Here is a 22,158-nt window from a genome sequence, read left to right as displayed (position 1 = left end):
AATATTCATAGTAAAATGGTGTCAGATATGGAATCACAGTAAAATGATTTCATAGATGGAATTAGCTTTAAAATTCTCAAGCATAAAAACAAGTAGGGGAGTAGATGAAATCAGCATGATAAAATATTACTAACTGCTGAGTCTGGGTGATAAGTATATGGGGATTAGTTATGTATATTTTTGTGTACATTTTTAAATTTCCATAAAAATTTTTTAAATATTAGAGTCAAAGGTTAATAAAATTCTATTTTGTACTTCTGCCCCAAAGAAAACAATGTAATTGGCATCACTTTTTCATTCCCAATTTTAAGAGACTATAATGGAGCATGTTATTTAGTGAGGGAGGCAGTAAGAGGAAACTTGGAAAAAAATGAACATGTCATCTTACTAATACTGAGCACTTACTCTGTGCTAGCCACTGCACATATATTGTTTAATTGTTCCACTCAGTAAAAATAGGGATGAAAGTATTTCTTCCCATTTCATGAGTGCAGAAACTGAGGCACCCAAAACTGTCCATCTTGCCTGAGGTCCCATAGCTAGTGCTTGGTAAAGCCATGGTTCTTACTAAGGTCTGCCCAGTAGTCAAAGAATGGAGCATCGCATCTACATTAGGTTCTGAAAATACAAAAATAAAGCAGTCAGACATACTTCTTTCCCTTAAAGGGTTGCTTCCATTCAGTAATATATATCTGGGTAATAGTTTTTCAGCTATGAATAAACACTACGATGCTACTGCAAAAAGTTCAAAGAAGACAGGAAAGATCTCACTATCAGAAATGCTACAAGAGTTTATTTTGCTATTCTTTTTCCAAGACTATCAATGGGGATGCTGATTAAACAGAATGAGAAGATACATGCTACAAAGCGGATGAGTCTTGAAAACAATGCTAAGTGAAAGAAGCCAGTCACAAAAATCACCTTGTTGTGTGATCTCATTCATAGGAAATATCCAAAGTACGTGAATCCATAGAAACAAAAAGCAGATTGGTAGTTGTTAGGGGCTGGGTGAGTGGGAAATGGGGAGTGACTGCTTAAGGGGTACAAAGTTTCCTTTGAGAGTGATGAAAATGTTTTGGAACTGGATAGAGGTGGTGATCACACAACACCATGAATGTTCTAAGTGCCACTGAATTGCTCACTTTATTTTTTTTCTTTGATACATAATATTTGTACATATTTATGGGTACATGTGAGTACATTTTACCTGCATAGAATGTGTAATGATCAAGTCAGGGTATTTGGAGTGCCCATCACTTTGAATATTCATTATTTCTATGTGTTGGTAACAATTCAAATCCTTTCGTCTAGCCGCTTTGGAATATACAATACACTGTTGCTAACTATAGTTACTATAATCTGCTATTGAGCCTTGGAGCTTATTTCTTCTATCTAATTGAGAATTGTTCACTTTAAAATGGTTAGTTTTACACTAGGTGAATTTTATCTCAATTAAAAAAAAATGTTTAAGGATGAGAAGCTAAGCGGGGGGGGGCGGGGGTGGGGGGAATAACTAAAACAGAAATGGTATAAATATGAGAGCTGGTAGAAAGAAGCAACAGGGGCCGGGCGCGGTGGCTCAAGCCTGTAATCCCAGCACTTTGGGAGGCCGAGGCGGGCGGATCACAAGGTCAGGAGATCGAGACCACAGTGAAACCCCGTCTCTACTAAAAATACAAAAAAAAAAAAATTAGCCGGGCGCGGTGGCAGGCGCCTGTAGTCCCAGCTACTCAGGAGGCTGAGGCAGGAGAATGGCGTGAACCGAGGAGGCGGAGCTTGCAGTGAGCCGAGATCGCGCCACTGCACTCCAGCCTGGGCAACAGCGTGAGACTCCGTCTCAAAAAAAAAAAAAAAAAAAAAAAAAAAAAAAAAAAAAAAAAAGAAAGAAGCAACAGGATTTGTGCTTACAAGTTGGCTAAGAGGAAGGAATGAGATTTCTGATTTGGTTGTCTGAACAGTTGGCTGTTTTCACAGAATGATATAATCTGCACTTAGGTAACATGGGACTTCAGAAAAATGAGAACCCAGTGAAGCTTTGTTCATTTCCTCAGGTTTCTACATTTTAAACAGAATAACACATTGGTAAATTAAGGAATGCCCTAAATACAGTATAACCGGATGATACCAAGGCATTGCTAAATATCTCATGGTCTCCTTGCAGGCAAAATGGAGAATTTAAATCATAGTTCCATGGAGTTTATCCAAAGTAGAAAAACTAGACCAAAAATCTATTAGTCAGTGAACTGACTGGCACTTAACAAAAGACTCACTGCTTAGAAGTTTCTCCCTGAATATTTCTGTTCAATAGATAAACTTGGAAGGGCATCTCCAAAGGATAAGCAAATTGGCTGATTCCAGTTCCCTTTTTTTGAGCATGTCCATCAATAATCCCCCCAAAATAATAAAACTAAAAAACAAACTTATCTTAATCCAGTCTGTCACTGATGGACATTTGGGTTGATTCCAAGTCTTTGCTATTGTGGATTAAGCAAATGTGGCACATATACACCATGGAATACTATGCAGCCATAAAAAAGGATGAGTTTGTGTCCTTTGTAGGGACATGGATGCAGCTGGAAATCATCATTCTCAGCAAACTATCACAAGAACAGAAAACCAAACACTGCATATTCTCACTCATAGGTGGGAACTGAACAATGAGATCACTTGGACACAGGAAGGGGAACATCACACACTGGGGCCTATTGTGGGGAGGGGGGAGTGGGGAGCCATAGCATTAGGAGATACACCTAATGTAAATGACGAGTTAATGGGTGCAGCACACCAACATGGCACATGTATACATATGTAACAAACCTGCTCGTTGTGCACATGTACCCTAGAACTTGAAGTATAATAGTAAAACAACAAACTTATCAAGTTATGAATGATATACAGATAGAAACAGCAGTTGATACACTGAATGAAACAGGTGACATTTTTAAAGGTTGTCTGAGATGCCATTCTAAGGAATTAGTCCTAAATTTAGGGAGAAGGCATTATGCAAAAGATGTTAATCATAGTAATAGCTATAACAACACAACCTAAATATGCAACTATAGAGAAATGTTTAAGTAGTATCTCCTGTGCCACCACTAGAAGAATATGTAATAATAGTGAATATTCTTTTTGTTTGTTTGTTTTGTTTTTTGAGATAGAATCTCACTCTGTCGCCCAGGTTGGAGTACAGTGGCGTAATCTCGGCTCACTGCAACCTCCGCCTCCCAGGTTCAAGTGATTCTCCTGCTTCAGCCTCCCAAGTAGCTGGGATTACAGGCGCCCGCCACCACACCCAGCTAATTTTTTGTGTTTTTAGTAGAGATAGGGTTTCACTAAGTTGCCCAGGCTGGTCTTAAACTCCTGACCTCAAGTGATCCACCCACCTTGGCCTCCCAAAGTGCTGGGATTACAAGTGTGGGCCACCACGCCCAGCCAATAGTGAATATTCTTGCATAAAGAACATGCAATAATATAAGAAATGCTTACAATAAATGTTAAGAGAAAAAAGAAGAACTCAAATTTTTATAAACATCATTGTTCAAGAATGCCTTTCAAAGCCTATGCATGGGAAAAAAGTCAAGGTGATACATCAAAATGTTAGCAGCGGTTATGTCTGGGTAATGGAACTAGAACATTGTTTTGTCTTTCTACTGTTGCACTTTATTTTCCAGATTTTTTAAATGAGTATAGATTTTTTAAACAATAATAAACACGTAGGAGGTCCAGAAATATATTTTTTGAAAGCCAGAGCCATGAACCAAAACAACTGAACGGATTTTAATAAGAATAAATGTGAAGTTCTGGGATGAGGGTTTTTTTGTTTGTCTGTCAAGTTTAGGACTAGAGCAACAGGGCTTAACAACAGTTCCTATGAGGGGGAAAAAAAGACCTAGAAATTAACTGACTAGAAATTCGTTATGAGCCAACAGTGAATGGCTGAGGGGAAAAGATAGCCATGATATAAACTTTGGATTTCTTAATATAATTTGTATGCAAGACAAAGGCAGTAATAATTTCCCATTGTGCTGCGTGAGTTATACTATACCCAGAATATTGTGTACAACCTTGAACTTAAGCTTCTAAAAAAGATATTGAAAACTGGAGAGCAGCCAGCAGGATGAGGTATCAGAACCACACCTTAGAGCAGTGGTTCTCATACTTGGGCTGCATCAGAATCACCAGCAGGACTTATTAAAGTATAGATTCCTGGGGCCTCTTCCAGAGTTACTGATTCTATGGATGTGGGATAGAGCCAAAAATCTGCATTTTTAGCTAGTCCTAGGTGATGGCAATGCTTCTGGGCTGGGGACCACACTTTGAGACCCACTGGCATTGCAGATAAAAGCACAGACTGTGAAACCAGACCGCTAGGGAGGGAATCCCAGCTCTTCTACCTACTAGCTGTGTGACTTTGGGTAAGTCTGCTCACCCTCTCTGTGCTTCAGTTTCCTCATCTGTATTAAAAAAGAAAAAAAAAAAGTACCTACCTCATACAGATATTAGGGCACTGAGGCAGCTAATATTTGTGAAGCATTTAGAACATCCAGTCTGACTGTAATGTTGGTTAATTTAATATGAGAAACACTAAAGGTATTGTATCTGAAATAGAAAAAACAGCCGGGCGCGGTGGCTCACGCCTGTAATCCCAGCACTTTGGGAGGCTGAGGCAGGTGGATTACTTGAGGTCAGGAACTCAAGACCAACCTGGCCAACATAGCAAAACCCCATCTCTACTAAAAATACAAAAATTAGCCGGGCACGGTGGCGCACGCCTGTGGTCCCAGCTACTCGGGAGGCTGAGACAGGAGAATCGCTTGAACCCAGGAGACAGGGGTTGCAGTGAGCCAAGATTGCACCACTGCACTCTAGCCTGGGCCACAGAGCAAGACTGTCTCGAAAAAAATAAAGAAAGAAAAAAGGAAAACATTTAAACATCTTCAAATGTTGGAAGGGCTTTTATGTGGAAGACTTAACCTGGGTAGCTCCTGGGGACAGATGTAGAGTCAAGGGGCAGAAATGACCAAGAGCGAGCCTTTGGATCTCTCTCAAGAAGGGCTCTTTAGCAGAGACAGCAATGGTAGAGTAGGTGGCCTGGCTGGATTCTGGGTGTCCTAGTACTCACTCAGGGGACCCACCTGTGAGAAATGGTGAAAAGGGGACTCCAGTAAGAGGTAAGACAATAACTTAACGAACATTATACCCTTCTATTAACACAGGCTTGGCATAAGGAAATTTTCACTTGTAATCACCTAGAGCTCTCAAAGCACAGGCCCCAGACCAGAAGCATCAGAATCGCCTGAGAACTTGTCAGAAATGCAAATATCCAGGCTCTACCTCAGCCCTACTGAATCAGAAATTCTAGGGGCGGGGCTGGCAATTGGTGTTTTAACAAGCCCTTCAGATGGTACTGATGCATGCTCAAGTGTGAGAATGAATGACCTAAAGTATCCCCTTATATGACATTTACATGAGGCTCTAGAGCATGGAAACTCACTCCGATAAGATATCACATGTACTATGCCTTTAATAAATATATGTTGGCTGGGTGTGGCAGTGGCTCACACTGTAATCCCAGCACTTGAGGAGGCTGTAGCTGGCGGAGCAGTTGAGGCCAAGAGTTTGAGACCAGCCTGGGCAACATAGTGAGATCCCATCTCTACAAGAAAAAATTAAAAGAAGCCACTTAGCTTGATGTGGGGGCACACACCTATGGTTCCAGATACTCAGGAGGCTAAGGTGGGTGGATCGCTTGAGCCCAGGAGCTTAAGGCTGCAGTGAGCTACGACTGTAACACTGCACTCCAGCCTGGGCAACAGAGCAAGACTTTAACTCGAAAAAATAAATAAATATATGCATCAAACTCCCACTTATACCAGATATTTACTTTTGTGTTTAAAATATATATCACAATGACAATACTGAATTTGTTCAAAACCACAAAATCCAAAATCCAGAGAAAAGCAATGCATCCCCTCCAACGCCCTCTCAGCAGGGGCTGCCCACAAATATCCCTCCTCTCACCATCTGGTCCAGCCAAATTCTCCCCTCCCAGAGGCACAGCAGTTTGGACCACATGGCTGACAACTGGGGGAGCCTTTCTCATGCTCCAGGTATTCTTCTAAGTACTTTAGGCATACTGGCTCTTTTAATCCTCATAACAAATCTTCTGAGATAGGGACCAATCTCCCCAGTTTACGGACGTGAAAACTGAGGGTGGAAGAAGTTAAGTAATTTCCCAAGGGTCATACAGCCAATAAGGTGTAGAAGTTGGGCTTGGAAACTAGGCAGTCTCTCACCTGTCTATTCTCCTGACCTCTATATTGTACTTCCTGTTGAGGCCAGTGAGAGGAAAGAGATACAAGTATGAAGGCCGCCATCTTGGCCTGCATGTGTGTGAGAGAGACTGAGAGACATGGAGCCAGAGAGAAGGGACAAGCTCGGGAAGGTGGCACATGGGAGGGAGCCACAGCCCGCAGTTTCCATGTTGGTCTACCAGTCACTGTCCCTGGTGAGCCCTGAAGTGGATGCCAGATGCAGGGTGACTGCATTCTTGAGCGGTTATGCAAATGTGCTAGAATCTGTAACTGGAAAGGTCAGAAGACAGTTTGATGAAAGCCCTTCCCTTTGTTTTCTCCTACAAAACAATTTAAAATGCACAGTGAGGTGAAGCAGGAGTGAAGGTACCAAGGGGAAGTGACAGCCAGATGCGGAGTTGGGATTAGTAAGGAAGGAAGAGGAAGACTTGCCACAAGGCTGCAAGACAGGGTGTGGGAACAACACAGAGGAAGAGAAAAAGGGGCAGAGTAGGTACTTCCCAAGTAAGGCGCCCTCACATGTCATGTTTGGGCTCAGCAAAAGCCTCCTCCCCTAGACTCCCAGGACCACTTTGCATCTCCATCACATTACCTAATACTTCTCTAGGTCAGCCCTGCATCCGTGGCCTCCTGTGCTCTCCTAGGAGCCTGAAGGTCCCCGCAGAAAAGGGACTGCGGCTGCTCATCTCTGAGTCCAAATCCTGGCTTGGCACCTGGCATGCTGTTGGTGTGCTAGAAACGTTTGTGGCATTGAGCCTGCTGAAGCGGGGCTAGTAACCAGACTCGGTGAAATTTGCTGTTGCCTTACAGGCAAGGAAGCATTAGGAAAGCGTATACCCCCAGGGGCTGTGTCCTAATTGGGAATCCCCCAGAAACAGACTCTAAGACAAGGATTCAAGTGCGAGCAGTTCATTTGGGCAGCAAAAGAAACACTGGTAGGAGAAAGAGGAAATATGTAGAGAAAGAAAGGCAGTCAGCAACGAGTATCTTAGCTAGTATAAGAACTCTAGCCCACTGGAAAAGCTCCCAGAGCCCGTGTGGAACATGCACTAGAGGGATGAGGGAGCGGGGGCCACACACAACAACTCCCATCAACTGTTGGGTGAGGACTTCTGAGGAAGGCGTGGCCATTCCCCATCCTTTGGGCCCCCTTTATGAGTAGCAAAGCAGGCTGTAGCAGGGGGAGAATGCTCTTAGCCAAAATGCAGGTGGCTGCAGTTGGAAGTCAGGCAGGTGTGCTGTGAAGTGGTAAGGACAAGGCAGGGGTTCCCAACCTTTTTCATGCAGCAGAATCACCAGGTAAAACACAAGACAATGAGCCCTACTCCCAGAGCTCAGCAGGTAGGGATGCAAAACTGTGCATCTCTAATGAGTTCCCAGGGACCACTGCTGCTACTGGTCTGGAACCACACCTTGAGAACCACCAGGCTCGGGATATAGGCAGGGCCCTGACTGAATACCTGGGAGAAATCCAGTACCTAGGCCTGGTAGAGCTCAGAAACAAAGCCAAAGAAGTGAGCTACACCTCTGTTTTGCCCTCTGCAAGAAAACTCTCCCCACCTCACTCAAAGCCTGTGTGTGGGAGTTAAATGCCAATAAACTTAGGACCATGCAGCCGACTTCTCTGCACCTGCTGTGGCCAAGGTTAAGGCCACTCCCTCACAGCATCGTTAGGATGCCACCTCCCTGTGAGTCCCATCCTGCTATTTTTCTTTGGACGTGACCTGACAAACTTAGGTCCCAGGGGCAAAGAGCACAAAGTAACAAATAATCCCGAAGGGATCCAGCTTTTGGTTATATAGTCACATCCAGCTGGAGATAAGCCAAGCTCAGGAAGTTGCTCCTCCTGATCTGACGCTCTCCTGCCAGGCCTCAGTCAGAATCCTGATGTAGCGACCTTGAGATCCTCCTCTTCTACTCCGGCAAGGGCAAATCCTCCAGAAGCCACCCCTAAAATCATTATTTTATCACCTGACACTCATTCAACAGCTGTGGTCACCAGAAAAATAACAGATGCCCTGTCCTGTGCTGCTTATTTACAATAAGAGCACATGCTTGCAGGGAACAGGGGGTGCTTATTTCACAATACTGAATTTCCACTTGAAACCTACACCATCAGTTTCACAATACAAAAACCACTCATGACCTCTTAAGAGATGAGCAGGACAAGGCAGGGAGACACAGATAACAAATTTACCCTTCACGGGAGCAGAGGCATCCTCATTTATCTTTTACAGTGATCACCCCTAGCAAAGAGTATGACAAAGCCACATCCACACACTTCCATTTTGAGACGAGGTCACTGCTACAAAAGCCAAGGTATTAGGCCTCAGAGCACTGCAGCTTTCTGTACCTGCACGGTTCAGGAGGTCGGTCACTATGGATTGCTGAGGTTAACACTTCTTAGGAGGCTCTGCAATTAGCTGCGGTCCAGACCTTCATGGTGAAGGCAAGAAAAGCTTCTCCCTTTCACAAATCAGAACATTTTTCCAGCTTTCCCAATGGGTTGCCAAGTGACTCAGCACTGGCCCAGTGTGGGCACTATTATTGATGAGAAATCTTCCGCCTGGGTGATATACTGCATACAACACATGCCCAAAGAACAGTGCCAAGTCATACCAGGAAGAGCAGGCGAGTTATTCACCTCCACTTCAAATGCTGGCAAATCCTTTTCTTAATGCAGGGGCTACTCAGTATCAGAAAGACAAAGCCCTAAGATAGTGAGAGATTTCCATCTAAGATTCAAGGAATTATTAGGCAGAGTCTCTCCTTTCTTGTTGACTATTAAAAGGCAATCAAATCGAGGACAGCAGAGAAAAAGGGCAAGAAAATTTTTTTTTTTTCAAAAACAACCCCGGAGTAGAAAGCTGCATAAAAGCTTTCAATGCCGCAAGTGTTCTTTGTGAGTACCACGAGCTCCACCCAGAGGTCATTTTCAGAACTGCACGTTTATTTAATTTTCAAAAAAAAAAAAAAAAAAAAAATTTATATCTTCTGGGGGTCCCGGGAAGGACCCACTTCAGAGAACTGCTGAAATTGCTTCGACAACATCCATCTTTCTTGCATTTCGTTAAAGAAACTTCTCTGAACTCTGAAATGCAAGATATAGTCGGGGAACTTTGTGAGATCTAATTTGCCTTTGATATTTGTACCTGTCGTGGAACTAGCAGAGTTCCTGGCAGGTTGAACTCAACTCAAAGAAAGTAGAGTGTTCAAAGAGCGCTTTTAGAAGAAAAACTGACAGCTCTCATTGAAATAAAATAGAAGACTGGAGAGCAACTCGGGAGGCAAACAGGAACATGTCTAATATTAGAAGAACTGAGAATAGTCCTGCTTCGAGAAGGACCCACGGGCCACTTGCCGAGAAGGGCCAACTGTGAGGCACCCACTCCCTTATGCAACTCGGAAGAACTCCCTGAGGCAACTGCAATCCATACTGCTCAAAGAACTGACTTCCCAGAACATTCCCCTGGCATCCAGCTATTCATAACACGTTACCCCCAACACGCATACATACACATACACTCCACCCCACCCTCCACCCTGGTGGTCCTGTACTAATTCATGCAAGCACCTATTCGTTCCACGTGAGGTCAGGCGAGGATAAAGAGCCCTTAATACTAAGCGCTCAACTGCCCAGGGCAAGACACATCCTGTTCCACAGCCAGCTTGTGGTAACAAGCTAGCTCAGCAAATAAATGAAGCCTTCATAAAACAACAATATGTTGGTGTTGAAAGTTGTCCACTATCTGGAGAGTTTTCCATCACAGCCCATGTGCTCTTGCCTTCATCAGCTTGTGCCTTATGTGACTGAAGACAGCTTTGACAGATTTTTGAAGGGGAAACAAACAATCAAAACTACCCTTTGTCTTCCTCCAACACTGCCTTGCCACCTACCATCCCAGTTCTTCCTTCATTATAAACACTGAACAAACAGCCTTTTCACATCTATTGACAAAAGTATCTATGGCAATGTTTATCCATCTCCAGTACCATGAGTTTAAAGCACTAGAAAATATCCTTGCTAAACCTCTACGTGTTCTCATTTCAACAAGGTTAAGCATTCCCAGAATGCCGCCCCCTTTATTTCTTGACCATAAGGCAAAAGTATTTGTGCTCAGTATGACTCAATATGACTCCAAGCAGTGTTTCCCCAGACCTGCCTAGTGATAACAATCACCTGGAGACTGGCTAAACTGACAGATGTTCAGCCTGCATCCATGATCCATTAACCCAGGCCTTGCTGGGAAGGGGCCCAGAAAGCCAGAGCGTCCAGGCAACCCAGGTGGTTGCTATACTTAGGAAGCTTTCTAAAATACCTCTAGATACAAGAAACGCTCCTCATTTCAGAATCTCTCAGCTGCAGAGTAGCATCCATCAAGAGTCTAGCAGGTGTGCTCTACCCACTTGAATTCCAGCTCTATCAGAATCTCTCGAATTCAAAATGCATCCCATTCATTCATTTATTCAGAGATGGAGTCTCACTCTGTCACCCAGGCTGGAGTGCAGTGGCACGATCTCAACTCGCTGCAACCTCTGCCTCCTAGGCTCAAGCAATTCTCCCGCCTCAGCCTCCAGAGTAGCTGGGACTACAGACGCATGCGCCACCACGCCCAACTAATTTTTTGTATTTTTAGTAGAGATGGGGTTTCGCCATGTTGGCCAGGCTGGTCTCAAACTCCTGACCTCAAGTGATCCACCTGCCTCAGCCTCCCAACGTCCTGGGATTACAGGCATGAGCCAGTGCGCCCAGCCCGTTTTCTACTTTTAAACAGCATGGCTGTCAATACTTTTCTCCTTTAATCCCTTATTGTGTTGCACAGTATCAGAAAATTTTACAAGGCCCAGCAAGTGTCCACTTCTATTAGGAAATACTTTTGTAGTCCTAAGCAATGGTAGAACACTGGTCTACAGTCTAGAAGTATACTATTTGGGTCATTTGTGCCAAATGATGGGTCAGGGAGGAGATATGCTTGGTTACAGGAAAGGATTTGCCCCAGGACATTTGCACGCATCATGCACAGAGCAGAAGGACATGTGACCAATATGGGTTTTCTTCTTCTTGGTGTCTTAGGGGCTCTTCTTCCAGCTGCTCCCTGTGACTCCCCACTGCTCTGCATTCTGCCATATCCAGTGATGGTTTATGACACAATTCAGCAGGCAGCAAGCCATGTGCCTCTTACAGACGGCAATTAGGAGAAAGGAAAGGCAGAATTACAAGGTATTTGAAAATGCAGTTCGAAAAATTCCGATATTATTTTCTCTTACCTCTTGGTGAAAAAAAAAAAAAATCTATATATTCATCCAAAAGCAGACAGCTAACTCTGGGGTCATTCAGAGTCAACAGTTCAGTCAATATAAAAACCAACTATACAGTCAATGTCAAGCATGAAAATCCATTAAACCAGAAGTCTTATTGTTTTCATCAAAAGGAATCCTTACCTTTTCTTTGGCTTTCCTTTTCGTTCCTGCATCCATCCACTCATTTTCTTTCTCTAGCATGTCAATAAAGGCCCAGCGAACGCCCTCAATCAATTCCTCCATCTACAAGAAAATACCCAAAGAGGAAACGTCAAAGCCAAGAAGCTTCAGTCGAGGTTTTCTGGAACAAAATTGGTTTGCATGAGAAATGACTCAATACTCAACATGGTAAGTAAGGGGTTCCTTCAGCTTGACTCCATGCTCTGGCAACACTTCTTTTCCCAGGAAAATTCCCTTTTTTCCACCACTAAAATATAACTAACCAGGCCCAGCACGGTGGCTCATGCCTGTAATCCCAACACTTTGGGAGGCCAAGGCAGGTGGATCACTTGAGCCCAGGAGTTCGAGACCAGCACAGGCAACACGGTGAAACCCCATCTCTACCAAAAATATAAAAATTAGCTGGGCATGGTGGCTCATGCCTGCAATCACAGGACTTTTTCACTTGGGCCCAGGGGTTCAAGACCAACATGGGCAACATGGCAAAATCCCATCTCTACAAAAAATATAAAAATTAGCTGGGTGTAGTGGCAAACGCCTGTAGTCCCAGCCACTCAGGAAGCTGAGGTGGGAGGATTGCTTGAGCCCAAGAGGTAGAGGTTGCAGTGAGCCATGACCGCACCACTGTACTCCAGCCTGGGCAACAAAGCAAGACCTGTCTCCAAAAATAAATAAATAAGATGATAACCATTTCTTTCCATGAGAATAATGTGATGGCCCAGCCGTAAAATGAATTATACAGGTATACAGGGACAGGAATTCACCATAGATTATGACAAACCAATAACTTACCTGTCTATAGCTACTAAGCTGGTTCATCCTTATCAAAGTACTAACTAATTTTAATCATTTAATAAAGGACTGAGAGAGACAGGCAAAGGCATGGGCTGTGCATTTCAGATAGGTATTGCAGAAGAAAGCGAACAGTTGAAAGAGATAACTGTCAACACAGAGAAACGGGCAGGGAGGAGAAACCCCAAAGGACACTTCACCAATATGAATCACACTTATGTCAGGACCCCAGTTCTTTCCAAATTTAGTTCTGTGGGTTAAAATAAATGTTCGGCTGTGCTATATCATCTTCCTACTCTCCTCTCTACTCCTTGGCGGCTCAGAGAAGTCTTGTTATTTCAAATTTAAAAGTGTAGGTATAGGCCAGGAGCAGTGACTCACCCCTATAATCTCAGGACTTTGGGAGGCCGAAGTGGGAGGATTACTTGAGGCCAGGAGTTCGAGACCAGCCTGGGCAACACAAGAAGACCTCATCTCTAAAAAAACAAAATTATTTTTAAAAGGCTGGGCATGGTGGCACCTGCACCTGTAGTCCTAGCAACTCAGGAGGCTGACGCAGGAAGATCACTTGAGCTCAGGAGTTTGAGGCTGCAGTGAGCTATGATTGCACTACTATACTTCAGCCTGGGTGACAGAGTGAGACCTTGTCTCTAAAAAAATAATGAAATAAAATGGTAGGCCTAAAGGGGACTGCTACAGAAAGGTGGTCTTCTGAAAGACCTCTTGCAAAGCATTTGAACAGTGAGGCCACACTCATAGTGAGGATGTGTGTGCCTGGCTTTGCTGCCAGTGTCTGTGGACCAAAAGAGAGGACTAGAGGCAAGGAGCTACTGACAGACATGTCACATTAGAGGCCACCTGCAGCAGTGTGAGGAGGCCCTGCCTGTTCATGGATACGAACCCCTCAAAATCCAGTTCTCCTGCAGAGATGCTTTGGCTTTCTCAACGGGACACCCAAGAAAGAGAAAATACTGGGTTTCGCCCCAGAATGAACTTTTTCATTTGAGAGTATGGTGTTGTCAATCAATTGTTAACATTAATTCTAGAAGAAAAGACGTGGAAATGTTTCCTTGCTTCTATAATAGTCAGCACTAAGCTTAAAATAATGTTTTTCTGTTTAATAAGTTTTCAGCTATGTTTTCAGTTCAATAACAGTTGTGAGGGAACCAGAGCTATAAATCAGTGGGCTGGGTTCCATCATATGTAAATAAGAACAAACAGCAGATGGAAGGGGGTCGGAGGAGCTTCACAGCTATTTCTTCCCAACTTGGCAAAAACATTAAAAGAAGAGAAACTTCAACTTGGGATAAAACACAAACTGTTAGAAGAGCAAAGAGCAAAAGGTCCTTTAAAACTCATTAAGTCAGTGGTTCTTAACTTTGTCTGCCCATTAGAATCTTTGGAGGAACTTTAAAAAAATACCGACAGCTGGGCGTAGTCACTCACGCCTGTGATCCCAGCACTTTGGGAGGCCAAGGCGGGCGAATCACTTGAGGTCAGGAGTTCGAGACCAGCCTGGCCAACAGGGTGAAACCCTGTCTCTACTAAAAATACAAAAAAAATAGCTGGGTATAATGGCAGGCATCTGTAATTCCAGCTACTTGGGAGGCTGAGGCAGGAGAATCGCTGGAATCTGGGAGGCGGAGGTTGCAGTGAGCCGAGATCGCACCACTGCACTCCAGTCTGGGTGACAGAGCAAGACTCCATCTCAAACGAAAAAAAAAAAAAAAAAATACTGACAAAAAAATTTCTAAATAAAATAAAAAATCCTGAGACCTGGGCATCGGGATGCTAGTATCATTGTTCTGAGGTCCAGCCTGGGCACTGGGAGGGTTTAAAAAGCTCCCCAGGTAATTCTAATGTGCAGTCAGGGCTGGGACCCACTGGACCAGGGGAAACCATTTATTTGACAGATAAGGAAACTAAGGATCAAGGAGTCTATGATCTGCTCAAGCTCATACAGCTAATGAGGACCAAAGCCAGGACCTGAACAAAGAGCTAAAATAACAGTAGAGAGCTCAGAGCCTCTAGTAGAAACAGAGGATTCCTCCCAAAATCAGAGAGAAATGCCAGGGGGTAAAAGGGAATCAACTGAGACATGTAGAAGTCACCATTTCAAACAGAAGACCCACATCAGGAGGATATTAAAATGACAAGGAAATCTCCAGGAACTAGATCTTTTGCCTATTGGCAAGCCTAAGTCTTTTTTTTTTTTTTTTTTTTTTTGAGACGGAGTCTGACTCTGTCGTTCAGGCTGGCTCACTACTCACTGCAACCACCACCTCCCAGGTTCAAGCGATTCTCCTGCCTCAGCCTCCCAAGCAGCTGAGATCATAGACACGCACCACCATGCCAGCTAATTTTTGTGTATTTTTAGTAGAGACAGGATTTCACCATATTGCCCAGGCTGGTCTTTAACCCCTGAGCTCAGATGATCCACCCGCCTCAGCCTCCCAAAGTGCTGGGATTACAGGCATGAGCCACCGTGCCTGGCCCTAAGTCTTTAGGACCTCACCATGTAGCAACATGCATTGGCTGGCCCAACAAGATAAATTATATCTTCCCAAATTAGGGAGGGGCAATGGGGAGGAAAAGAAGTGGGTGGACTCAAAGGAGAGATTTAGTGACCAAACCAATGGAAACAGGTGATTCATTTTATGTGGGAAAATGAGGAAAGTAGAGTCAGATTCATTCTTAGGCTTCAGAAGGGTATGGGCAACCACCGCCATTCAATAAGACTGAGAAAGCTGGAAGAAAAAGAGGGATGGGGACAGAAGCCAAACTAGTGGGATGAAGAGTATATGGGAAGCGAAGACAGCAAGTCTGCTCAAATTAACTGAGTTTGTCTATGAAGGAGAAAAAGCAAAGATAGGAGAGAAGGAGATGTAGGGTTAAGGGAAGGGTCTGAGGGTTTGGAGTTTGGGTTTCATGCATATGCTTGCTGATGCTGCCACTACTGTTTTTGTTGTTGTTGAACAGCTGCGAGATTTGACTATGTTTAAATACCAATAGAAAGGATCCAGCGAAAAGGAAGAGACTGAAAATATGGGACAAAGAAAGCCATGAGTGGTGTCTCAGAGGGCAAAAGAGGTGATAGGATCCAGAGACTATATGGAAGGATTCACCTTACACATGAGACAGACACTTATGAGAGGAGAGAAGATTAAAATGATAGACAGGCATGCAGAAGAATCTAAGATTAGATGTAGAACGTTGAGAGTCCTGGTATAAAGGTGGGTCTTTTCTCCATGGAATAGGATTGAGACCTTCTGCTTAAAGGGAGGTTTCTCTAAAAAATTACATTTCTTCACACATGTGCATCCTGGCAGCACGAACATATTACTAGGAAGAGAGGTACAGTAGTAGCCCCTTATTCACGATTTTGCTTTCCATAGTTTCAGTTACCTGTGGGCAACTGTGGTCTGAAAATATTAAATGGGAAATTTCAGAAATAAACAACTCACAAGTTTTAAATTGCACACCATTCTGATTAGTGTGATGAAGTTTCACGCCATCCCAACCTGTCTGGCCCGGGATGTGAATCACCCTTCATTTGTCCAGCATCTCCATCCTGTATATACCCACCCAATAGTCACTTGCTAGGTATCTTGGTTATCAGACAGATCATAGGAAGTACAAGCATGAGTTCAGTACCATAAGATACTCTGAGAGAAAGAGAGACCACATTCACATAACTTTTATTACAGTATATCATTATAACTGTTCTATTTTATTATTAGTTATTGGTGTTAATCTCTTACTGTGCCTACTTTATAAATTAAACTTGATGATAGTTATATATGTGTAGGAAAAACATAGTATATATAGAGTTTGGTACTATCTCCAGTCTCATCCACTGGGCTGGGCAGCGGGGTCTTGTAAAGTATCTGTCTCAGATAATGGGGGATTACTATATATACAGATAGGGACAAAGAGGACAATAAAAGGTTCCCTCTCAATACCCTGGCCAGGATGTAGCAATAATAGAAAACACCCAATAAATAATAAAAGATTGAACATGTCCAAAGAAAATATTTATTTGGGATAAGGTATACAAAAGCAAAACATTTTATTATGTTTTAAAATAAATTAATTCGTCAAAAAAAAAAGCACTCTCCAAGCTAAAAAGATCTTTGGCAAATTTTGGAATTTTTGGATTCCTGTGATGAATCTTAAGGTCATTTTGCTCCTGTTCTTTTTGGGACATTTTTATGGAGTATGTGGTTATTACTAAAATGGGGCTGAGTGTTTCTAGATACTTCTCTCTAAGCAGCTTGGTTTCACAGGACCCTCCCCGTCCAGCATCTCCTAGGCATTAAAATGGCTATCAAATTCATTAAAATTTAATGCATTTTGAAAAGATTTTCAGGACGGGCACAGTGGCTCACATCTTTAATTCCAGCACTTTGGGATGCTGAGGCGGGTGGATCACCTGAGGTCAGGAGTTCGAGACCAGCCTGACCAACATGGTGAAACCCCATCTCTACTAAATACAAAAAAGAAATTAGCCAGGCATGGTGGCACATGCCTGTAACCTCAGCTACTTGGGAGGCTGAGACAGGAGAATCGCTTGAACCCGGGAAGCAGAGGTTGCAGTGAGCCGAGATTGCACCGTAGCACTCCAGCCTGGGCAACAGAGCAAGACTCTGTCTCTAAATAAATAAATAAGAAAAGGTTTTCAAAGTTCTTTGTCTGCAACCCGTTGATTGGCATTCTAAATGAAAATAAAAAGAGGTAAAAAAGATTTCAGCCCACTGCCAGAGTGAAAAATGACAAATAGTTTATTCACATGCCACTTCCTTCCTCCTCTGCCTTTTCTTCCACCTCCTCCCCTGCTGCCACCACCTCTGTCTTCCCTGAATCCACACTTCGGTAACTCTCTTTGTGGCTCTCTCACATTTGTCAAAACGTGGGTAAATCACTTTTTGTTTTCCCATGAGCCTCAGCTGCTCTTTGCCCTTGTCTTCTCTGGCACCTCCACTCCCCACAACATCCCCCATCTCAGGTTCTCAATTTTTTTCTTTTTTTTCCTCTCTCTTTTTTTTTTTTTTTTTTTTTGCAGACTTTACAGATTCATTGTATAACATTTTCTGTAAAATGGTGTTGAACTACCCCAGCAGACTTCAAGAACAAGGAAAATCTTTGAAGGTGATTAATTTCATTGGTTGACATGTCAATGCAAATAAGAGAAATAATTATTTTAGCATGCTGGAACTAGGAAGATAAATCACTGAACACTTCTGATTTTTATCTTTAGACTACTCTACAGCATCACACAATAACATTGCCTTCAGTCAAGTCAAAAACCTGCTGTAATTTTAAAGTAACAAGAAAAGAGAGAAACAGTATTTCTTCACTAAACTTTGACCTCACACCTCAACCAGGCAGCATATAACATTAATAGAAATCCCTTAAACTGGAAGTCTTAAGGTGAAGTTATCCGTAGGAAATATTTAGAGCCAGTCAAAGGTCAAAATATAACATATAAAAATTAACTCAAGTGTTATTATGGTAAAATCTGCCATATTCAGGCTAAGAGCCCTCTAGGCAAAGCACCATTTTGTTAAATATCTATTTATTTCAGGGGCAGGGCGCGATGGCTCCCACCTGTAATCTCCAGCACTTTGGGAGGCCAAGGTGGGCGAATCATCTGAGGACAGGAGTTCAAGACTAGCCTGGCCAACATGGTGAAACCCCATCTCTACTAAAAATACAAAAATTAGCCAGGCATGGTGGCGGGCAACTATAATCCCAGCTACTCGAGAGGCTGAGGCACAAGAATCGCTTGAACCCGGGAGGTGAAGGTTGCAGTGAGCCGAGATCACCCCACTGCACTCAAGCCTGGGTGACAGAGCAAGACTCTGTCTTTTAAAAAAACAAAAACAAAAACAAAACAAACAAACAAACAAAAAAAACATTTATTTCAGAGTTTATGGAACCACACTATAAAAATATAGTTCATTTGGTTGATCTATGGGCAGTTCTTAGTTCTTTTCCTCAACCAGTATTATCTAAAAACAGGTTCTTCTTTTTTCATTCTTTGCACCCCAGGATTTTGCCCATAGTGTTCTACGTCAGACACCAGACATTGGTAAGTCACATATGCATAGGCACTTGTTACCCTTCCATCCAGGGCTTCTCTTTACTTTAAAGAGAGGGCTCTTCTCTTGCCCTCTCCTTACCCTTCCTCCTATCACATGGATGTAAGAATTCTGTACTTTGTATAAATGAGTCATGATGGTTCTATTAATACATTTGAAGGGACATATGCCAACCTTGCTTTAAGGAGGGGTCAGTTTGCCCCATTATCAGTTGTTTTCTTCAAAGAAACAACTTTGTCCCTGATAATAAGGAAATCCCACAAGGCAACTCAAATCCCACCTCATACCCATGAATCCCAGACACTTAAACCCACACTTTCAATTCCCTCTCTGAGTTCCTGGGAGGCTTAAAACCAGAATAATACATATATGTGTGTTTAATTGTTGCCTTTTCATTTATATTTATTTGGTCTCCCTAACAAGACCCATAAGCTTTGAGAACAGGAACCGTGATTTAGATCAAATGAGATCATGAATATGTAAGCAAACAAAAAAGTATTCTGCTAATTTAAAATTTTGTTTTATGATTTCATATCTCATGTGATGTGATTTTTCACGATATGAGTCCATATCTCACATTCACACTTAATATTAAAATATAGCAGATGCTCAGTAAATACAAGTTGATCAATTTATGCTTTTTGAAACCTTCAATTGGTACCTAGCAGAGTTGAAACTGAATCAAATATCTTACATATATGCTAACAGATAACAGTTACTTGAATAGTATAAAGAGAAAATATTAACAAACTCACTCATAGAAAATATGGTGTTGTGCAGATATGATCATGAGATTTAACAACATGAAAGCTGAAAAAGGAAAAAAAAATGCATGGTACCCTTTTTAGGTGAAGTCATTTTTGAAAAGAGAGACCTACTCTGATTTAATAATTCAAAGCCTGAATCCATGAATAGAACTTATCAGTGAGTAGCAAATCCATCTTTATATTAGGGGACAAGGTTCACAGCAAATGTCTCCGGAATGACTGTAGCCTACTACCAAACACAAACGTTAGTGGAAATCAGATGACTCAGTAAGTTAGCCTAGTCCATTCTAAGATAGGTGATGTCAACATGGTACAGCTAGGAATGGTTTAAAAATACAGTACATATCTAGGAGGAATACTTATAGGCTAAGAGTTCTGAAAAAGGAAAGAAAGGAAAAAGAAAAAAATCAGTAAGGTTGATTATGTGCATTAACCTTAAACTAATTTAATGTTAATAAAATTCTTAACGAAAAGGCATAATGTTGAGTAGGCTTTCCTCTTTAATATACTTAGAAGTTATAATATCTGGAAAAAACCATGAGATTAAAATGTTTCCAGTCTTCCCATTGCTCTAGAACAGGGCAAGTTTTCTTGAGTTGTAACCACTTGATTAGTGGAATGTGAAAAATGGAAATCATTGTTAATAATTTATGTGGATAACCCTGAAGAAATAGGCTTTAATCTCAGGGGGACTCTTAAAACTTTTCTTTCTGGCAATTGTCACTTTACTAGAAACACAGACGTTAAATAAATCAATGTACCAATAAATAGTAAATATTCATTAATTCATTACTTATACTGTAACTATTTATAAAAATGACCTTGGATTGGCTCCTGATAAAAAATAATGGCAACAAAATAAGTAAAAAGTGACCTATATTGAAGTGGGACATGTGGTTAAACCAGAAAAACTAAGGATAGTTAGAAAATGCTGAGGTTTCTGGCAGCCAAGTGAGTGAATAAATCATATCAGTTTGTCAGGATTAGCAATGTTACATACCTATTAAACATTTTGGCAAAAGAAGAAAAAATCAAATTATTTGGGCCCAAGTCATGCTATAAAGTGGGTTATTCTGGCGGTACAGGAAGAGTTTCTCATGTCCTTTTATCTAAAGGCATATATTCATAAGACTCAGGTAGATATTTATATTTATATTTGCTGGATATGAACATATAGGCTGTGTTCTAATTTTATAACTCATCTTTTCCTGTTTTCCACTTTCCAACTTTAAGAGAGGATGAATCAGAAACCAGAATAATATTTACAAGTCAATCGGTCTCAAATAGTCTAGCCTTTGGCTGTGAGTAAATTCTCCCCAGCAAGTAACTATGTCTGGTCACTTCCAACATTCAGATCTGTTGGAAGGCATAAATGTTTTCTTTAGGTAAATGAATTTCTAATACAGGGTCTTCACATTCCATAGGTCTGACCAGATCTGCTTGACAAGACTGTGGCTGATAATATGTGGCAAAGGCAACACTGCCCAATGCTAGCCAGAAATGGAGAAAACAAACAAGAAAGGTGAGCCGATGTGTCATCGTCATAGCAGCAAACTGAAGGACAAGGACAAGAGTAAATGTTCACACTTATTTCAAAAGAATTCCCAATGAGCTATCTAAATTACTTGTTTTGCTGGATGTTACTTGACCAAAGATTGCATAAATGAGCTGTCACGACTGGGACCTGATATTTGTTGCAACAAGATTTAGCCTGTAGAGGGTTGTGAAATCTGTACCTATTCTAGAAATTATACGGCTGGGCACGGTGGCTCATGCCTGAAATCCCAGCACTTTGGGAGGCCAAGGAGGGCAGATCACGAGGTCAGGAGATCGAGACCATCCTGGCTAACACAGTGAAACCCCATCTCTACTAAAAATACAAAAAATTAGCCAGGCGTGGTGGCATGCACCTGTGGTCCCAGCTACTTGGGAGGCTGAGGCAGGAGAATGGCGTGAACCTGTAAGGCAGAGGTTGCAGTGAGCCAAGATCACACCATTGCACTCCAGCCTGGGCAACAGGGTGAGATTTGGTCTCAAAAAAAAAAAAAAAAAGAAAAAGAAAAAAGAAAAAAGGAAATTATATTTGGCTCCTCGAGTAATTTCATGAGACTCTTTTTTTTTTTTTTTTTTTTTTTTTTTTTTTTTGAGACGGAGTCTCGCTCTGCCGCCCAGGCTGGAGTGCAGTGGCCAGATCTCAGCTCACTGCAAGCTCCGCCTCCCGGGTTCACGCCATTCTCCTGCCTCAGCCTCCAGAGTAGCTGGGACTAAAGGCGCCCGCCACCGCGCCCGGCTAGTTTTTTGTATTTTTTAGTAGAGACGGGGTTTCACCGTGTTAGCCAGGATGGTCTCGATCTCCTGACCTCGTGATCCGCCCGTCTCGGCCTCCCAAAGTGCTGGGATTACAGGCTTGAGCCACCGCGTCCGGCCTTCATGAGACTCTTGTGTGAGCCAGACTTGGCATTAAATGATAGGGTGGGTTCTGGAATGTGGCCAGGGCACTAGCATGAAAAGGATCTTTATTCCAATGAAAGCTACTACACTAGGCATGTATGGAGGAGTAGCAACAGTAAAACCCCCCAGGCACCTCCCTCACTCTATGATACATTTAAAAGAGGCAATCTAAATGCAGAAGTTGCCACAGCCCATGCCAGGAAGTTGATGTTATAAATTCTATCTTAATTATTAACATTAGGCATGGCAATA

At 42.4% G+C, this 22,158-nt stretch overlaps 1 protein-coding gene across 1 annotated transcript in view; it reads right to left on the bottom strand.

Annotated features, from left to right (window-relative positions):
* PHEX (phosphate regulating endopeptidase X-linked) overlaps positions 1–22,158 on the bottom strand; it is a 221,706-nt gene that overhangs the window by 104,798 nt on the left and 94,750 nt on the right. The window contains exon 12 of the mRNA XM_050777361.1: positions 11,757–11,858. Coding sequence (XP_050633318.1) covers positions 11,757–11,858 — 102 coding nt within the window. The remainder of the gene's footprint in view (positions 1–11,756; positions 11,859–22,158) is intronic.

This window comes from Macaca thibetana, chromosome X (assembly GCF_024542745.1).
Source record: "Macaca thibetana thibetana isolate TM-01 chromosome X, ASM2454274v1, whole genome shotgun sequence".
Lineage (NCBI taxonomy): Eukaryota > Metazoa > Chordata > Mammalia > Primates > Cercopithecidae > Macaca > Macaca thibetana.
This window is presented reverse-complemented; position numbering and strand designations above follow the sequence as displayed.